At 49.1% G+C, this 19920-nt stretch overlaps 1 protein-coding gene across 1 annotated transcript in view; it reads right to left on the bottom strand.

Annotated features, from left to right (window-relative positions):
• Positions 1-265: 265 nt before the first annotated feature.
• The window catches only part of Fkbp5 (FKBP prolyl isomerase 5), an 82349-nt gene continuing 62694 nt past the window's right edge, over positions 266-19920 (bottom strand). The window contains exons 6-11 of the mRNA XM_038342232.1: positions 18056-18212; positions 13243-13333; positions 10296-10379; positions 6345-6530; positions 2570-2809; positions 266-1696 (exon numbers count right to left, since the gene is read on the bottom strand). Of these exons, the coding sequence (XP_038198160.1) occupies positions 1592-1696; positions 2570-2809; positions 6345-6530; positions 10296-10379; positions 13243-13333; positions 18056-18212 (863 nt within the window). The 3' untranslated portion in view covers positions 266-1591. The remainder of the gene's footprint in view (positions 1697-2569; positions 2810-6344; positions 6531-10295; positions 10380-13242; positions 13334-18055; positions 18213-19920) is intronic.

Genomic DNA, 19920 nt, shown 5'->3' with positions numbered 1-19920 from the left:
CTAACTTGTTAGATTCTCGCCATGCCCCCACTGTTTCTGCAGTCTAGTCAACAAAACTACAGACATTGGAGAGTTAAATAAGAGAAGTCACCTCCAGCTCTCTGTGCCTCCTAAGGGAGACCAGGGTTGAAAACATTCATGGAAAGAGGAAGAAGCGTAAAGTGTGAAGTTCAAGGGATTTTAGTCACCAGTAAACGAAACTCCTCAAAACTTAATTCAGCCTGTTGCACGTGGAATAAAATCAGAACAGTGGGGAACAACTTAATTTGTAGGTTTTAAGGTCCTAAAGATGAGACTTGCTTTATTAAAACCACCATAAAAATAAAAACCCATATAAACGCAACTGCCAGTGTTCCTAGGGCTAGGAAAGCGAGGTTTCCAGGCTTAGGTAATGGCTCCCTGGGCTGTTAGATGCATCCCCTTGGGGGTTTCTTGGCTGTGGAGAAGCAAGGCTTGCTCAATCCCATCCATTACCCATAGGACTAAAATCCAACTTCGTGACTATTTAAAACGTGCCCTGATCCATGCCCAAGTGCTGGAGAGTTTGGTGTGATGTACCTGCACGGGAAGCCGGCATCCTTTACAGTCCACACCAGAATGAAGAGGCTGTGGAACAGGGGGACAAGCACCTCCAGGTACCCTTACTCTAAGAGGAACTGCCTGCTTTCAAACCTCACAGATTCTGCCTTTCAAAACCCAAGCAAAAAAGTATTTTTGCATGATAGAGGAGTGTGACGTTCCTTCCATAGCGCCGCGCTAACATGCTTACAAGCAATTAAAAAAAAAAAAAAAAGGAGTGACCGCACCAGTCTTAGTTGGATCTGGACATCAGTCCACTCCACGTCTAGGACAAGAGGGAGCCTCAGGCTCTTCACAGCGAGGCAGAAACACGAGGCTGAGCAGCAGCAGCGAGCGTGGCGCACCGAGCGCTAACTCAGTCCTAAGAGGAGGGACAGCGGGGACAGCAAGGCCACTCCAACTGCTCTCCACGCACAAGTGGGGAAGGCTAGCCTGGGTAGGACAGACAGCCACACTCGAGAGGAGTCAGAGAAGGGACCCTGGAAGCCGCTGGATAGGCAGGCAGGCAAGTGGCCTGCGAGTCTGCTGTGGACCTGGGGACCCCTCGTTTTGGGCTTATGTCCTCAGCACTTGAGTTAGTTTCCAACAAAACCTCACCTTCCACCCCTGCCCCGCCTCCTAGGAGGAAAGCAGAGATCACGGAGTTAGGTTTTCAGAGGGTCCTGCAGTGCTACTGAAGGGCAGACGGAGACTCTCCCAGCAGCCGGGCATTAGGATCAAGGGACGCCGTGCTGGACACTGAGGGGACAAACTGAAATGAGCTGGACTTGGGCGCTGGCTTGGTCTCCACACCAGCGGCCCTTGCTGGCCTGCTTCCTGGCGTGTCCTCCACCCCACCCCAGGCAGCAGCAGCAGGTGGTTATTTTGGGAAGCTACTGGTTTTGCCATTTGCTTCCAGAATCCCAGAGACTGTAACAAACCTTACACTAAACACTGTTCAGTCCTGAGCTGGGTGTGAGCCCAGCGAGGAGGGCCGAGGGCGTCAGGACTCTCTTCCCTCCTTGGCGTGGCGTCATACATGGCCTTCGGCCTTCCCTTCTTCCATGGCCTGACTTTCAGGTCTTTTACCAGCCGCTTCTTCTACAGTCGTCTTGCTTGTTGCTTTGCTGGCCGCTTCCTGGGGGTTAACAGAGGTGGAAATAAAATTAACCCCGGCCTTCCCAAGATGGTTTTATTGGGTCTACAAACGTGGATGCTTGTATTTGGGGTGCACAGTTGGCGAATGCGGTGGTGGCATGCAATGGAAGAGCTTGCTATCCGAGGTGGCTGTGGAATAGCTAAGTCCTGCGGTAGCAGAAGCTGGGGACGGAGGACAGACTGGGAGCAGAGGATGCCTGTGGAGCAAGAAGCTGACCCGTCTTCAGACAGACGACTGTCAGCCTGGCACTATCTCAACCAGGAGCTATTACTCGGAAAAAATACTGATGGGCTTAGAATGTATTTTTTTTTTTCCAAGACAGGGTTTCTTTGTGTATCCCTGGCTGTCCTTGAACTCAGAGACCCGCCAGCATCTGCCTCCCCAGTGTTGGGACTGAAGGTGTGAGCCACCACCATTTGGCTGAATTTATTAATATTTTTAAATAACAAGCTAACTTGGTTTAGTGACTGACGCCTATAATCCTAGAACTCATGAGGCAAAGGCAGGAGGATCAGTGAATTGAAGCTAGTCAGGTCTACAGAATCTTTTTTTTTTTTTTTTTTGGTTTTTCGAAACAGGGTTTCCCTGAAGTTTCTAGGGCCTGTCCTGGAACTAGCTCTTGTGGACCAGGCTGGCCTCGAACTCAGAGATCCGCCTGCCTCTGCCTCCCGAGTGCTGGGATTAAAGGCGTGCACCACTACAGCCCGGCAGGTCTACAGAATCTTACAAAAAACAAACGAACAAACTAACAATTCAAAGCCTAAAACCCAAGAGCTTTGGTGTGTCTCAAGGAGTTAGCCCTCCACTGGGCAAGCTCAGCTCAGCTGCCAAGGGCCAGGGCCTTGCACATACCTTCGCGTCCTGCTCTGCAAACTTCTTGAACATGTTGGCGTACACCTTGCGGTCCCGCTCGTTGTGCTCCTTGGCCTTCTTCTGGCACAGGGAGATCTGCAGTCTCGCGGCCTTATTCTGCGGATTCACTTCCAGCACTCTCTCAAAGTCACCTTTGGCTGACTCAAACTCATTCATGAGCAGCTGAGCTTCACCCCTTCGGTACAAGCCTTTCTCGTTGGCGCTGTCCAGTCCAAGGGCCTAGAACAGACGCCTGCAGTTTACAAGGGCTGGCTGCAGTTCTCACTTGAGGGCATTAAAAATGAATTTAGTAAAGAGTGTACAGAATGAGGGAGTCGGGTGAGGGGGCTGAGATAGTGGGACAGCTGTTATACCCTAAGATAAGCGTAGTTATATATAATGGTCACGTAATAATCAAATTCACTTTGGTTTTCAATGGTTTAGTATAAAATGTCTCTTCCAAAGCTCCTGTGTTGAAGCACTGCTTCCTGACGGGAGGCTTGACTGGACTCTGAGGGCAACTCCATCAGTGAGTCTTTACTGACCAGGACAGTAAGAGATTAGAGCAGTGGTTCTCAACCTGGGGGTCATAACCCCCTGGGGGTCACATTATCAGATATCCTGAATATCGTATTTATAATTTCATAACAGTAGCAAAATTACAGTTATGAAGTAGCAATGAAATAATTTTATGGTTGGGGGTGTCACCATAACATGAAGAACTGTATTAAAGTATTAAAGGTCACAGTGGTTGAGGATCACTGGACTAGAGGAAGGTCAAAGGGTGTGTGGTATTTTTTTGTTTGTTTGTTTGTTTTGAGACAGGGTGTTACTATGTAGCTCTGGCTGTCCTGGAACTCAGGCTGGCCTCAAACTCGCGGAGATCCACCTGTCCCTGCCTCCAAAGTGCTGGGATTAAAAGTGTGTGCCACTCTAAGCCCTAGAGGTGGCTTTGTTTCCTCTGCTATGCCCTTCTGCCGCCCTTCTCTGCCCACAGCAACAGTGCCAGCCAAACATGAATAGAAACTTTTGAACTAAGTGTAAGACAAGTGCCCCAGCCTGATTTGTGTACGTGTGCACTTGTGTACATGTTCTGTACGTGTGCACTCGTGTACATGGGCCGGATGTCCACCTCCAGGAGCCGTGCACTCGTGTGTGAGACAGTCTCCTGCTAGCCTGCTGGTCAGTGGGGCCAGTCTGTCCCAGCAACACTGCGGTTATAGGCATGGGTGGCCCAGAAGAACAATAATAATCATTATTATTTTTGCGCGTGTGTGGGCATTTGCCTGCGTGCACGTCTGCGCACCTGCACGCCTGTGGACTCTGACTGGAGGTTCAGAAAGTGAGCTGCCGTGTGACCTGGGTCCTCTGTAAGAGCGGCGGTGCCCTCCACGGAGCTGCTCTCACTCCTCAGGGTCAGCTCTTCTGCGGGCGCCAGGGCCCAGACTCAGGTCCGCATGCTCCTGTGACAGGCACTTCACTGAGCCACTTCCTCCCCACCTACGATTTTTTTTTTTTGAGACAGGGTTTCTCTGTGCAGCTTTGGGTCCTGTCCTGGAACTCACTCTGTAGACCAGGCTGACCTTGAACTCACAGAGATCTGCCTGCTCTGCCTCTCCGAGCCCTACCTAAAATCTCTAGAACTTCTAGTTCTAGGAATTCACCCTGTGCAAACACAATGTCACCCCTGAGTGCACTCATCTGATGGGAAGGGGAGTCCTGGCTTCACACAACTAAGACCAAATCTTTCTCTAATCACCTTTAAACTTATTTTTATGTGTATTGTGCGTAAGTGTATGGGTGTGCATGTACACACATGCACGCACACACACGCACGCACGCACCAGAGGCCACAGATCTTCCTCTATTACTCTCTGCCTTACCCCTTTTCAGGCAGGGTCTTGCTTTGAACCTGGAGCTCCTAATTTTCAGGGAGGCTGGCAGCCAACAGCCTTCACGACCCTCCACTTCCTGTCTACTCAGTGTTCCCACTCTATGGGCTAGGCAGGCTTGCTATGTGGGTGCAGAGAGACTGAGACTCTGGCCGCCCATGCTTGCACAGCAAATGCTCTCAGAACCACTGAGCCATCTTTCCAGCCCTGAATCTATGGACAGCGGGGTTGTAGCTCAGCTTGCTCAGTACATACAAAATCCTGAATTTTATCCCTAGCTTAAAACAACAACAACAAAAAAACCCCAGGGGGCTGGAGAGATGGCTCAGGAGTTAAGAGTGCTCTTCCAGAGGTCCTGAGTTTAATTCCCAGCAACCACATGATGGCTCACAACCATCTGTAATGAGACCTGGCGTCCTCTTCTGGTGTGTGGGCATACATGGAAGCAGAATTTTGTACACATAATAAATAAGTAAGTTAAAAAAAAAACAAAAACAAAAAACCAAACCCCGAAACAAAAACACCAAAAACAAAACCACCCTTGGTGTTGTGTATGACTGTAATCACAACACTCAAGAGCTGGAGGCAGGAGGGTCAGAACTTCAAGGTCATTTGTGGCTACACAGCAAATGTGAGGTCAGACTGGGATCTGAGACCTGGCCTGAAAACCATAAACACGGGTGCTAGTGTACACGTGTGAAGGGAAGAGGGCGTGTGTAGAGTGGTGACTGGGGGGGGGACACTGAGCTGGCTCGTGGGTGAAGGCCCTTGCTGATGAGCGTCACAAACTGGGTTTGGTCCTCGGGACCCAGACGGTGGAAGGAGAACTGACTCCGAGAGCTGTCCACCAGTGTGCACCATGGCTTGCACACAACCACCCACACCCGCATGATAAACGATTAGGGAATGGGGAGAGGGAGCTGTAGAAATCATTCAGTGGCTAAGATCTTGCAGATTTGAATTCAGCGGCCAGCACCCACATGGGGCGGCTCACAACTGCCTGTAACTCAAGCTCCAGGGGCTCAGATGGCCCCTGCTGGCCCTGGCAGCACCTGCGTGCACACATGTACGCTCCCCCACATGGTAACACACACAGACAGACAGTTAAAAAGTAAAATGTCTTTATGCTTGAATTCCAAAAAGCACCCCCCCCGCAACCAGGGTTTCTCTGTGAAAGAGTCCTGGCTGTCCTGGAACTCACTCTGTAAACCAGGCTGGCCTCAAACTCCAAACTCACAGAGATACACACACACACACACACACACACACACACACAAAGGGGGCTGGGGGCAGAGTATTTGCCTAGCAGGCACGAGGCACAATCCCCAGCATGGAAACAAAACAAAAGGCGGAACTCAGAGTTCTTTCTTTACTATGACACTTAAAACCAGTGTAAGTAAGGCCACGACAGAAAACTGCCACCAATTCTGTGAAAATTTTATGTAAAACAAAAACAGTCCATGTCCAATCGTCTATATTCTGTCAATTATATTTTAAACAAACGCTGATTGGCCAGTAGCCAGGCAGGAAGTAGAGGCAGGTCAATGAGAACAGGAGAATTCTGGGAAGAAGGAAGCCCATTCCTTGGGAGTCCTGGCCCAGCCACAAGATGTGGCTGCCTTGCTGAAAAAGGTACTGAGCCATGTGGCTAACATATACTAGAATATATAGTTATAAGTTATAAGAGTTAATAAGAAGCCCAAGCTAATGGGCCAGTCTGTTTATAACTTAACCCCCCCCCCACAAAAAACCCCAAACAAACAAAAGAACCCAGTCCGTGTCTAGCCCAATCCAATGAGAGTCCCAGCTCATGCTGAGCATAGAGGAGACAGCCGAGAGAGGCGGAGGGCAAAGACGGCCCCAGCCCTGGGCACATCACCCACCTTGTCGCAGCACTCCACAGCTTTGGTGTACTCGCGGAGCTTCAGGTAGCACATGGCCAGGTTCAGGAAGGCTGCAAGCAGGAACGACTCAGAGGCTTTGGATTCCTTCTCTGACAGGCCGTACTCCATCTCCAGCCAGGACACTATCTTTCCGTACTGAATCGCAGCCTGCATGTACTTGCCGCCCTAGGAGGAGAAAGCCGGTGATGACCTGGTACTGTGCTCTAGCAGGCAGAGTGAAGTGAGCAAGGCCTGCCTCAGCTGAGTCCTCACGACAACCCCGCTCTGTGTCCTTCAGCTTCCAGGCCTCAGCTCTCCTGCCCCTTCCTAGTCCTGTGCGAGCCTGTGAAGTAGCCTGCAGCAGGCTGACACCACAGCGTGCTGGGTTTCTGGCATTCTTTTAGCCTGGCAGCAGGTGGTTACACCATTTGAAGCCAACATTCAACAGTCTTTCAAAAGGGTGGTGAGCCGTATGGCTTATGGAAAAGGGGGTGACTTTTCTCTTTCCTCCTGGCATTCAACATTGCATAGTAAATAGTGCAATATGGTAACGTAGTCCCCAGACAGCAAGCCTAGGCTATCTAAAGCAGATTGTGCAAGTCCCCGGCTCTCAGTAGTAGTGTGAAAGCAGCACCTGTCAACACAGGCAAAACTGCAGCAGTTTGGCTGTGCCCCGGCGGCTGTGCAGCAGTGTGGCTGTGCTGCAGTGTGGCTGAGCCCTGGCATCATTTTACTTGTAAGAGTAGGCAGTGGGCCAGAGTATGGTGTGCTGATCTACAGGCAGTGGGAACACACCTAGCTGGTTGGCAGCATACAGTCTAAGCAATCTTAACATCAAAACTCAATGTGAGAGAAAACTAGTCTACTCTTGCTTGTCCTACCGCCCCTCCTCTGCAGTACTAAGGACTGAACCCAAGGCCTCACGCACACTAAGCAAGCACTATACCCATTATATCGCCAAGCCTTCGTTTGTATTTTAGACAGACAGGGCCTTGTTAAGTTGTCAAGACTAGCTTCAAACTTGCTGTCTCCCTGCCTCAGCTTCCAGAACAGTGGTTCTCCATCTTCCTTTACGCTGTGGCCCTTTAGGGGTCAACCAACAGGTTGAGAAGCGCTGTAAGCAGAATCCCAGGCATGGCCGGCACAGGCCCTGGCCCTGCTGACGAGTGCTGACTGCTGCACTAACTAACGCCGCAGTGGAGCAGCGTCTGGGAATCTGGCACATGAAACCGCAATACAGGCGAGGGCAGCCTGGGCAGAGCTCACTTCCTATCAGGTGGCAGGAGGGCAGTCCGCCCTGCGGGACGTTAGACCCAGGATCACCCACTGAGCACTGACTGCACTCAGTGCCGTGAGCACGGCCCACAGTGTGGAGCCCTCGCCATGGCCAGCCAGCCAGCCACACTTCCTTCCTGCGGACACTAGGGGGCACAAGACACCCGCACACAGCAGTGAGCCCAGCCTTCGCAGGCCAGGTCAGAACCAGGTGAGGACAGTCATTTCCTGCTTCTCATGAGTGTTCCGAGGTGGAAAGGAAGTTCCAACATCAATCCTACTTTGCTCACAGCAGTGAACCAAACTGGCAGGTGGATAAAAAACGTGCCGATGTCCTGAAGTCCAAATCCGCAGGACAGCCCAACTCTGCAGGACCCACACATCTGCAGGCAGTGTGCACCACCCTGGGGAGCCGGAGCTGGTAGTGAAGTCTGCTCTGAGTGCTGCGCAGGGAAGGGACCATGCACAGGAGGCAGCCCACCAGCGCTGCTGGAATCTGCAGCTCCAGCGAACATCACCGCTGTGATCTATCATTAGGAAGCTGCCTCCAGGAACTCTGGCGGGACAGAATGTTCAGAGACGTTCTGAGCTAAGCCCTTAGGTCAGCGGTTTCGAACCTTTCATTAATTTTCCCTTCAACAGACTAACGTTTTGAAAGATCTATCAAATTACATGCTAAAAACACCATGTTCCATATGTGTGACTGATGATCCATATTTGATCCAGGTTGGTGATTTTAGGAAGATTCAGAACATGTTGAAACCTATATGTATGTATCATCACTGTAATGTTGATGTGGCCCAACCAACACAGGCGAGTGATCTCAATCATAGGAAAAGCAAAGGCCTAATGTTCCGGATTCCCGTGCAGAGCTTCTATCTGTATGCTTTCTGATGATTCATACATTATTTTAGCATCTTTGTTAAGAATAAACAAATGCATGTATTATTATTAAAAATCTCTGGATTTCACCCACAGTGAAAAACATGCTTTAAAATGATGATCCAGCATCACTCAGGGTAAACCAAGCTCATCTTCACTACACGCAGCGTGCACACACACTAAAACAATCCTAGAACCCAATCATGGGTTTCAGTTCAAAGTGGAAAGCAGATGAACTACCCCCCCAAAACAAAAGGCCCAGTCACCTAAAATGTCTATGGCAGTGTTCTGGGGGGTGACTACAGTCTCACAGTTCTTCAGCTTGGTCCCCTCCCGCAGATGAGGCTGTAGATACAGCAGTGTTATCTCGGAAATAAGCTCATGAACACTCGACTCAGGCCTCCGCTTTATATATAGAGTTAGGAAAAAAAAATGAAATTCTTTAACGAGCTAAAGAAAATTTTTTTTTTAAAGACTGCCAATACAAGAAAGATAATTGAAGAACACATGGGCAGCCTCTCCTACTCTCCACCCCCCCCCCCCCCCAGATAGGGCCTCACTCTATAGCCCTGGCTGGTTGGATCTTGCTATGGAGACCTGGCCTTGAACTCAGAGAGCCTTTGCTTCTGCTTCTAGAGCACTGGGATTAAAGGTGTGTGCCACCACAGCTGTTTCTGGCGTCAATCTCTTTACTACAAGGCAGGGAACTGAGTCAGCTCCTCAGACACCACCACCTACCCCAGTAGAGTGGAGCCATTCTTGATTCTTATCACTAAGTCTTTACACACATTTGGGAATAGACTGGCAAGCAAGCTGCATGTCATTCTGAAATCTCTTTTCTTGCACCTGGGATTAGGACCTGTGGGATAAAGCACTGGCTCCTAGGTCCCATGGACAGGGCTCCGGGGAAGCAGCTGTCACTCAGGGCAGCTGTAAGTGGCATCACTGTGGCCACTGCAAGGTTCAGAAGGTCCTTGGGAGGGGTGTGCTGGGCATCCCTGGATGCTGAGTCACCCATGCCAGTCCCCAGGGCGTTCTGGGTCCCCAGCCATCACCACTAGAGGCATCTCTATTTTGCTGCTCAGTTATAGCAGCAGTGATATATTTCTAGATAAAACTCATCACACAAGATGGGCAGTGGTGGTGCACACCTTTAATCCAGAGGCAGGCGGATCTCTGTGAGATTGAGGCCGGTCTGGTCCACAGAGCAAGTTCCTGGACAGCCAGGACACAGAGAAACCCTGTCTTAAATGACAATATTCTCAACTATTTAAGACTTATTTTGAAGATACCGACAGGCTGTGAAAACTGCCGTTCCCACTTAGAACGCAAAGGTAACACATTTCTCAACGGGAAACTGTAATGAGGACAACCTGGAGACGAGAAAGCAAGCCCACTGCTGCACGTGGGGAAATCACTCCACATGTCTGCAGACTGCATGTTCTTTCCTGTCACATGTCACTGCTGTGAACTCTGACCCGTAATAACCACTCTCCATCCTTTCTCTCCACACTTACTGCATGGGCCAAGCAGGACCTGCTGGGCAGGGAGTGCTACGGATGCGGGTGAGCCGGCCAGGTGTAGTCTGCTCTGAGGACAGCTACAGAGAGGGCCTGCAGTTATCTCCTTCACGCTAACGCTCTCACTGCTAAGAGCAGGCCTGTGAGAACTGAGGGTCATTCTTACCAAACAGGTGTTGACAGAATGAAGAGCAGGGAACACTACAGTAAATAAACAGTTCATGGACACGTGAACACACAGCTTAACATGGAAGGATTTACAGGACTCACGCACCTTGAAGTACACGGTTCCCTTCTCTTTGACAATGGCCGCCTGCTCCAGCTTTTCTTTGGTGTCCATCTCCCAGGACTCTTTGGCCTGTGTACAGATTTGTGGCAGTTAGATGAGCAGAACGCACACCAGCTGAAGTCTAGAGAACAAACAGCGGCTACTTCTAGAAGATACCCAAATGCAAAGACCCTGGCAGGCAGAGCTCCCAAGCTGTGGTCTGACCCATGCTGCCGATGGACTGCACTCTAGCCTCAGGGAGGACCAAGCTACTCGCTTTCCAGCTCTGAAGTGGGATTATTACTGATGGTCCAGGCTGGCCTCCATCTTAACCCTGCAGACAAGGATGACCTTGAACTTCCGAGCCTCCTGCTGCCACCTCCCCAGTGCAGGGGTGACCGGTGCACACCACAATGCCTGCTTTCACTTGGGGGATTTTCAGCAAAATGCGACGGGAAAGATGCAGCTCGTGCGAACCTATCACTGCAGGCTGCACATAAATGACTTCACTGTCATCTGGTGAAGTATGGTTTGTATTATGTGTACCCGACCCTCCACAGCAGCACACACAGGTCTAGAAACAGCAGCTCTGGGGCCGCTGCTCAGTGAGACAGTGCTTGTTCTGTGTGCTCGAGACCATGGGTTCAACCCCCAGCACTTAAAAAAAAATTCATATATACAGCTGGATTTGAGATCACAGAACACAGCGGAATAACTGTGTTATTCTGGGAAAAAGTAATAGGCGTGGTTGGCTCTATTTGGTACACAGGAATTAGAAAGTTCAAATGGAGGGCTGGTGAGATGGCTCAGCAGCTTAGAGCACTGGCTGCTCTTCCAGAGGACCCGGGTTCAATGCCAGCACCCACATGGCAGCTCACAACTGTTCTAGGAAATCTGACACCCTCTCACAGACACACGGGCAGGACAGATACCAATGCACATCAAATAAAAAGATACCTTAAAACAAAACAAAACCCCCCACAATTTCTTTCAAGTGGAGCTGGGCAGTGGTGGTGCACACCTTTAATCCCAGCACTTGGGAGGCAGGGGCAGGCGGATCTGTGAGTTCGAGGCCAGCCTGGCCTGCAGAGCTAGTTCCAGGACTGCTAGGGCTGTTACACAGAGAAACCCTGTCTGGAGAAACCAAAACCAACAAACACTGCTAATGAGTGTAGACCACGGCCAATGTTAGATGTCTTTCTCTATCACTCCCCACCTATTTTTAAGACAGTAACATTTTTATTTATTTTTCAACACAGTTTTCCTTTGCGTCCTTTCTAAAGCTTTATGGATTTTCTGTGCTGTTATGTGTGTGTGTGCATGTGCACTGTGTGTGCCCACAGAGGTCAGAGGGCAGCCCTGCAGAGAGTCAGTTCCCCTTCTGTGGGGTTCTAGAGACAAACTCAGGCCGCTGGGTTTGTAGCTAGTGCTTTACCCGGGCAGCCATCTTACCAGAGCTTCACTGAAGGTTTTGAGACAGGGTCTCTCACTAAACTCGGAAAACTGACTAGCTAGGCTGGCCAGCCAGCAAGTCTCAGAGATGCTCCTGTCTGCTCAGCCTTGGGTCACGGGCACATGCCTCCACGTCCAGCTTTCACACGGTGCTAGAGGTCTGAGCACAGGCCCGCATGCTTACCCGGTCTCCCCAGCTCTCTCTTTGTATTTGTTCATGGGGTGTGGTGGTGGCGACAGGGTCAGGCTATGTAGCCCAGGCTGGCCTGAGACATGCGATCCTTCTGCTTTAGCCTTTAGAGCACTGGGATTATAAGTGTGCACCACCACGTCTGGCTTCTGACTTCAATTTCCTTTCTTTAAGGCAGGGGATTGGGGCAGGTGAATTCCAAAGACAGCACAGGCCTCTACCTGTGAGTCCGCCCAGTGACGTGAACAGGCACACTTGTGGAGAGGTGACAGTGAGAAGGGTCCTCTCTAAGAAGGATCAGGACAGTCAAAGGCCTTGACAATCATGTGCTAAAGACTCTTTTTGCCACCTTAGCAATAAAAGCCCATGAAGAGATCAGTCCTGAGTTTGGAGGCCTTCAAAGGAGGTTACTCCTCGAAAGCAGCAATGGTGTGACAAGAGCATGTGTGCTGGGGGACAGGACGCTGGAGAGGGAGAACCCAGACTTACAGGCTAGGAGGTGACAACTGTCCTTTGGGATCTAGTATGACATGGAAGGACATTTCCTAGTGAAGACCTAATGGACAGATCATGGGGCTGTGGCAGCATTGGAACAAAGATAAAAAGGGCCGTTGCTGAGGAGCTTCAGGAAGGGTGGGATGTTGGTCACTTGGAGATACAGCTGAGGACGACAGCCTACTCAGCCTATGGGGATGCGGTGTGTCTGCCCAGCAAAGGCAGCTAGGACCTACAGAGGTAGCCCTGGGTGGGAGTGAGCAAGTCCAAGGCCATGGCAGATTTCCTCCCCTACTCTTGGACCAGCATGAGAACAGCTGGGTAGCAGGTTTGTTTCTTGTCCCTAGTCATAGCCCTGCTGGCGCCAAGGCTGAGATCTTGAGATCATAACCTGGAGCCCCAGCGGAGGCTCCTGTGAAGGGTACAATCCGTTCAGCCCTGAAAGCTGCACCCCCACCTCCCCCAAGGAGCTGCTTGGCAGTACGTGAACTTTTTTGTCCTCAACCCAGGAAAAAAAGTAGAAAAAGAACAAGCCTAGGAACAAATAAGGGAACAAGTCTTGGATTCTACCCAAGAGTTTAAAAAAAAAAAAAAAGCAGCAGAAAAACAAAGGCTGACACACACAGTAACAAAATAATGCCAGCTCCTCTTATATATCCACCCTTACATCAGCTTCCCAGGCTGTGGGCAGAAGTGACGGGGTGGGGGCAGGAATCACAGAAATAGACACCACTTAGTCAAACCGCCTAATACACAGCGACGGGAAGGGTATGAGAAGAGACCCACCACGACTTTTGAGAAGTTCACTTTTCTCACCTTTTCAAAGCTCTTAAGCGTAACTTCATACGTAAGCTCAGCATTGGGCTCAATGCCAAATTTAGGCTTCCCTGCCTCTCCAAAACCGTATCTGAAATGCAGAGGGAAAAACAAGACTTTAAAAGAACTGATGCAATTCCAGGTACCTCCTTTGTTCTTCTGAAGTGTAGAATCAGCACCATCAGAGACTCAGAGACCCAGCAGAGGCTGACCAGAAGGAGAAACATCCCGCGGTTCACTGCTGTGTTTTCTTAGACCCGGCTGCATGTGCGTGAACGTGCGTGCGCGCACACACACACAGATGCACGCACGCACACACGTTCGTCTCTAACACACATACATAATTCCTGCACTACCTGGGACAGTCTGTTTGATATGCTTTTCAATATTGATGTCTTTTTCTCTGCTTGATTTGCGACTTAATCCTTTCCTTTTTTGCTACGAGGGATTTTTTTCCTTTAAGCTCTATGGGCAGAGAGGACACAGCAGTCGGCTACTATTACCATTAAAGTCAACACAGTTCTGTTTGATTCACTTTCAACATTTTGTCATCTATGACTGTTGCTTCTTGTTCTTTGGCAGTTTCATACTTGTCTGTAACAAACCTGTCATTTTACCCCAACTCTCTCGTGCTTCCTCCCCTCCCGCGGGAACCTTCCCCACCATGGCCCTCTCCTACTCTCAAGTCTTTGTTTCAGAACAAGCTTCTCACCCTAAAGCACTACTGCCTCCAATCAGATAAACCATAAAGGCAGCACATCGGTCAAGAAAACAGCTCTTAAAGAGTTAAAAGGGGCACTGAAAACAGAACAGAACACATGGCCACAGCCAGCAGCCCAGCACCCCACTTAGAGGCATACAAACTTTTACACCTCTTAATTATCCTGTTTAAGATGCAGTAAATATCCTTTAGCCAAAACTTACTAAGTTAAAAAAAGACAAAATAAACCCGGAGCAGTGTAAATTTAATTTTGAGAAACAAGGCCTTGCTAAGTAGGGTGCTGGTTTACTGGGGTATGCCATCACACCAAGCTTTTGTAAATTAGGTCCAGGGAACTGTTTCAGATCTTAAACAAATTCAATGTATTTGGGAAGCATGTGTCTGATAGAACAGAACCTCATGGAGATCTGTCTGTTTTAGGGTTTCCCAGCATCTAGAACACTGCCCTAAGCTGGGTGTAGTGGTCCGAGCCTTTAATTCCAGCATTTGGGAGGCAGAGGCAGGCAGATCTCTCTTAATTCCAGAACAGCCAAGGCTACAAATAGAGAGACACTGTCTCAAAAAAAACAAAAAGAAAAAAAAATCAGAACAGTGCTCAGTATATAACAAGGGGTTCACCAGGACACCATTTTTATCTGCTGCGAGCCAAGCTACTCTTGAAATATGAAATGGCACAAAAAGTTCAGTTAATCCAAACTTTTTGGTCATGGTTTGAAAGATGTCAAAACTGGTTTAAGGCTAGTAATATCCCACTTGGGTCTTGGGACTGGGGAAGAATGCACACACCATGCTGCAGTGCCACTCCTCCAACCCCTCTGAGTTTTCACGAAGGCCTGCTCACTCGCTCACCTCCACTGCTACACAAGACCATGAGCAGCAGGAGCAGAGGGGCAGGCGCCTGGGAAGAACTGGGTGCGGCAGCCCCGACACAGGCAAAGGGCATCTTCAGCAAAGCAATAAAGGAAAGGGTACAATTGCCAGTGGCCAATTCTAGGAAATGGTGCCTGGTTTTCTCCCTGGGGTGGGGAGGGTAGGCTGTCTCACCTGTCCCTCACCTGCTGCAACGGAGGCAGGCAGGTGGGTACTTCTTAAGTCTGCTGCTGAGAGATGCTGGGATCCGCAGTTCTGCTAAGTAGGGACGGATGCAACAGATGAATGGCATTCGCTTGGAACAGAGACGGTTCACTGGGTTGATTTTAACCCTTTTTTGTCAGGAAACATGTAGCAATGTTTGGAGATTTGAGTAGGACTACTAGTGGCTGGCAGAGACAGTCCAGGAATATTGCTGTACATTGTCATGGCACAGGGCAATCCTCCTCTGCTACAACCAGGAATTATCTAGCCCTAAACATTAACAGTGGTGAGGGCTGCCTAAGAGGGGCTCTCGCTGGAGGCTCCATTATGCGGTGGGGTGGAGGATGGGGAGTGTGGGGACAGGTTTGAAGGAGACACAGCCTAACTATTACCAGGGGATTAAAGAAGATTATTTGTACCGGCTCTCCTGGTTAAAACAATAATTCTGCTAAGACTGGTGGACACATCTTGGGAGACCAGGCACACACCCATCCATTCCAGAAACAGCTAGCCTGACTCTGTTAAACAGAAGGTGCCCGACTCACACCAACTCAGACTGGGCAAAGCAGGACCTGACTGGAAGATGAAACATCAGAAAAGGAGTCCAGAGTCAACACCTGAGCAACAGCTGCCTTTAGGGCAGACACAGAAAGGGGTCAAGGGCCAGCCGGCCTTATAGGGAACAGCAGCACTTGCGTGGGCTCTCACCAGCTGCTCCTTACAGACAAAGCTGAGGTCAGAGGCAAGTGCTTCTCGAGAGGTCACGGAGACAGTACCAAGCTCAGACCCTACTGTCCAGAGGGAGCTGGGGACCCACACGGCTGGCTCATAATTAGTCCACTCTTAACAGCCTGTGTTTTGTTTGGGATTGTTACAAAAGAGTCATAAAGTAAAAAGGAAAGAGAAAAAAGTTATCAGTATTTAACCTAAAACAAAAGAGAGATCAGTCACCATATTTAATTATTTCTTTGAGCACAGATAATACACTTAAGAACAGTGAGGAAAACTCTTGGAGTGGGAATGTCTCCAGGAGGGACTGCCAGGCTCAGTATTCTAGAGAACACTGCAAAGAAAAGACACCACCCCAGTGGGGGAAAACTGGATGTCTTGTTAGTTTAAGAAAACATCCTGTCAAGGAGTTTGTGGATGTCAAGGAAGGTGTGTGTGTGTGTGTGTGTGTGATTCTGTGGTGTGGGGGAAGGTGGCATACAGAAGACCACTCAGAGTATAAACTGGATCAGCATTTTATCTGAACAAGACAAGTCCGTATGTTGCACGCATACAACCATACCTGGTGCATAGGGATGGTCAACATACATGTAAGCATCACACACACATGAAGACAGTGTAGACAGCACTGCACAGAACGTACTTTACAGAACTCAATATATCAACAAAATACCCCAGAGATATTTCAACACTGCCCCCCCCCCCCCGGGGGGGCAGTCAGGAAAAAAACCCTTTATATACCAAAACTTACAAGAACTTGATAGTTTTTATGCCTGAAAAGATTTGAAAAGCCTACCCTTTGTTCTGCAGAGATTATTTTCCTGTGGCCTAAGGGTAAAAGGAACAAAAGCCATTGCAAAGGCAGTAGGAGCTAATGAGGAAGGGCTCCTCTGGGCAGGGGGTTTGCTAAGGCTTCACCTGACTTCTCCACGCAGGCCTCTGCAACCTTGCAAGATGGCTAGGTGACCTGCCCCATGCCACCATGCTGGGCTGTGGAGAAAGCGTGCCAGTGTGACCTGCAAGACCCAGCTACACTAAGAAGCGTCTGACTTGCTTTACTGTCTTACCAGCTGGGTTAAGACCTAAAGATCTGGGGCCTGTGTTACTGTGTGCTCACCCTTTACAGAGCTGATCCCTAAGGACTCAACCGTGAGAACATACCTGGAACATATATGCCACCTGAGGGGAGTGCTACTATAATTCTGCAATGTCAGATTTAAAGTGATTAGAGAACTTTAATCTCAGCACTCGGGAGCCAGAGGCGGGTAGTTTGAGGCCAGCATGATTTACATAGTGAGTTTTAGGGAAGCCAAAGCTAAAAAAGTGAGAAGATATCTAAAAAAAAAAAAAAAAAAGGGACTATAGATTATGAAAGTAGGGGGGGCTTTCAGCCAAAAAGAAATAGCTTCATTGTAGAGTGAGCTATGGCACAGTGCATCAAACACGCCAACATGGACTACAGCCATGGAAGAATAGGGGTGAGAGAAACAGCAGACAAAAGGGTCTCATAACAGCTTTAGAATCAGGATGGAGTACTCTGGAAGAATTTTCAAGGAAGTGTTGCCAAGGCTAAGAAAACTGGGAAGCAGGATTACAGAGAAGATTAGCATTATTATCACTGGACCACTTAGAGGTGAGGGCAGGCCAAAGAGTCTCAGAACTCCGAATTCTGCCAGTGGCAATCTCTCTGGACAAGCAGATGCGCTTGCATGCAGGCGGCACCCCTGGATTCTCTCAGGGGTCCATTTCTCAAGATAGAAGAGTTGAATTTATGGTATAATTTTAGATCTAAAAATAATACAAAACATGTTTTCACAAGAGACTGTCAGTGCCGGGTAGTTCTAAGCTTGGAAGTGCCAATGGCTATCCTTATGACGGGAAAAATTTAGGCAAAAATGAGTCATCTCCGCTGCCTTTAGATCCAGGAAGAACAAGCTGGTTTTTTCTTCCTTCAGGGACTCCATATAAGAATGTGGCATGGATTCAAGTGTAGTAAATCATGCACTACTACTGCAACTCTCAACACCCTCCCGCTGCATTCAAAGGAGAGAAGAGAGCACAAGCCAGTCTCTGCTGATGTAGCACCACGGTACAGGAACAATCCTATTCTTAAACAGACTCGAGCTGAGGCAACCACTCAGAAACTTCCACAGTGGTGTGAGGCCCCAAACTTCCCGACTGTCACCTGACTAATGAGATGACTTCACGGTGGGAAGAACACTGAGCGAGCAAGCAGGCAGGCCTTGGTCTGCAGCTAGCTCCACTGTGTCCCGAAACGCTGCTTCTTACCGTGGTCCCAGGTATAAAACACACTGCTCTTCCCTTTGCATTTTCTCCAGGGCTTTGTCGACCCCAATTGGAATGTCGTGGTCCTCTCCTTCGCCAACAGTGAACACCACATCTCTGCAGTCAAACATCCTTCCGCCACAGCAGCCTTCCAGGTGGACTGAGGGAGGAGACAGGACAGTCACAAGCCACACAGCAACACGGCTTCCCCCTCTTGTCCACAAGACACACCCAGTGTCTTCTAGAAGCTTTGCCTACCCAGTCTGACAGTTTAAGAACAAGAGTATTTTTTTCTGTTTTTGGTTAAATGAATACTTACTAGTTTTCTTCCCCATGACACAGGGTCATACAATACTGGCTTAAACACATTAATTATGAGAATGCATATAGTCTTGACTATATACAATGGCTTAACCATTTGTAACAGGATCTTGGTTTCAGATGCTTGGGCAAAAATAAATAATAATACCTAGGACTGAAGGTTGTTTCTGCAATAATACATCCATGCTGAATAAAGATTGCTTCTGGATTTTGGAGGCAGTCTCTTCTTATGTAGCTCAGGCTGCCCTGGAACGCTTATTTTTCTGCCACTGCATTCCAAGTGCTTTATTATTATATCATTACAGGCATGCACCACATCTTGCTCTAATTATTTTCTACAGTGGTGGGGACTGAATCCAGGGACTTGTGCATGTAAGGCAAGCCATCAGCCATTGAGTTACATCACAGCGCCAACTATTAGTGCTAATGCTACATATGCCTTTTCTTCCTTCCTCTCCCTCCCTCTCTCTCTCAGACAGGGTTTCTCTGTAGCTGTGGAGCCTGTCCTGGAACTAGCTCTTGTCGACCAGGCTGACCTTGCACCCACAGAGATCTGCCTGCCTCTGCCTCCCGAGTGCTGGGATTAAATGTGCGCTACCACTGCCCAGCTCCATACGCCTTTTCAGACAGGTCTTTTTGCTCAGTAAGAAAGACGAATGGCTTGTGAGACAGAACAGCCCCCTGATTCTTCTTTGATGATCTATCGCTTCCCTAAGGCTGCTTAACTGATTTTAGGTTAAATGACTTCAGAGACTTGAGAAACCACCCTCCCCGAGACATTAATTCCATGTCCTATGACAACTGTTGTCTCCCAAACACAGATCCAATTCCAGCTCACTCCACTTTCACTGTCTGACCTCTACAGTCTCCTGTTTTAGCCGCCCAGAAGCTAGCTTTAAAGCTAATTCCTGCAGTCAGCCATCTGGCCTAGGCCGAGAAGTGAGACAAACTCCGCTGAGTGAAGAGCTACAGACAGCAGGGCCTCGGTCACCAGAGTCAGGACACAAAGCCCTGGGATGGACACCGCCCTGCTTGGTGCGACCGCTGTCTGTCCAATCCCGAGTCAGCTCCTTCAAACAATGGCTACAGCCAGCTTTGACGTCAGGACGAGGTACAAAGCCTCGTCTTATATCCCATGCTCGTTAACATATATGAAGCCTTCTATAGTATAACCACATTTGGAATGTTCTAGATAAACTAATGGCTAACTTGTAGAATACCCACCCTGCCCTCTGAGCGCATGTTTAACATGGAAACACCAGGCTGAGAACAGGGGACCCAGCTGGGCAGCAGTGAGTACTGCCAGCAACCTCTTCCATTTTAACAACAGATTTGACTTTACTTTAAAATAGATGCACACCACAGGCTTGGGAGCACATGGTGCGCTCTCTCTCTCTCCCTCTCCATACCTCCCTCCCTCCCTCTCCCTGGAGTGAAAGGTGATGTTTTTAAAGAAACTGAATCCTTAGCAGGTTGGGTATCTAATCTGAGCCTGAACTCAGGCCTGTAAGCCTAGCCACTCAGGAGGCTGAGGCAGTAGACTCACT

This window comes from Arvicola amphibius, chromosome 9 (genome assembly GCF_903992535.2).
Source record: "Arvicola amphibius chromosome 9, mArvAmp1.2, whole genome shotgun sequence".
NCBI lineage: Eukaryota > Metazoa > Chordata > Mammalia > Rodentia > Cricetidae > Arvicola > Arvicola amphibius.
The sequence above is the reverse complement of the archived record's forward strand: the minus strand, read 5'-3'. Positions and strand labels throughout refer to the sequence as shown.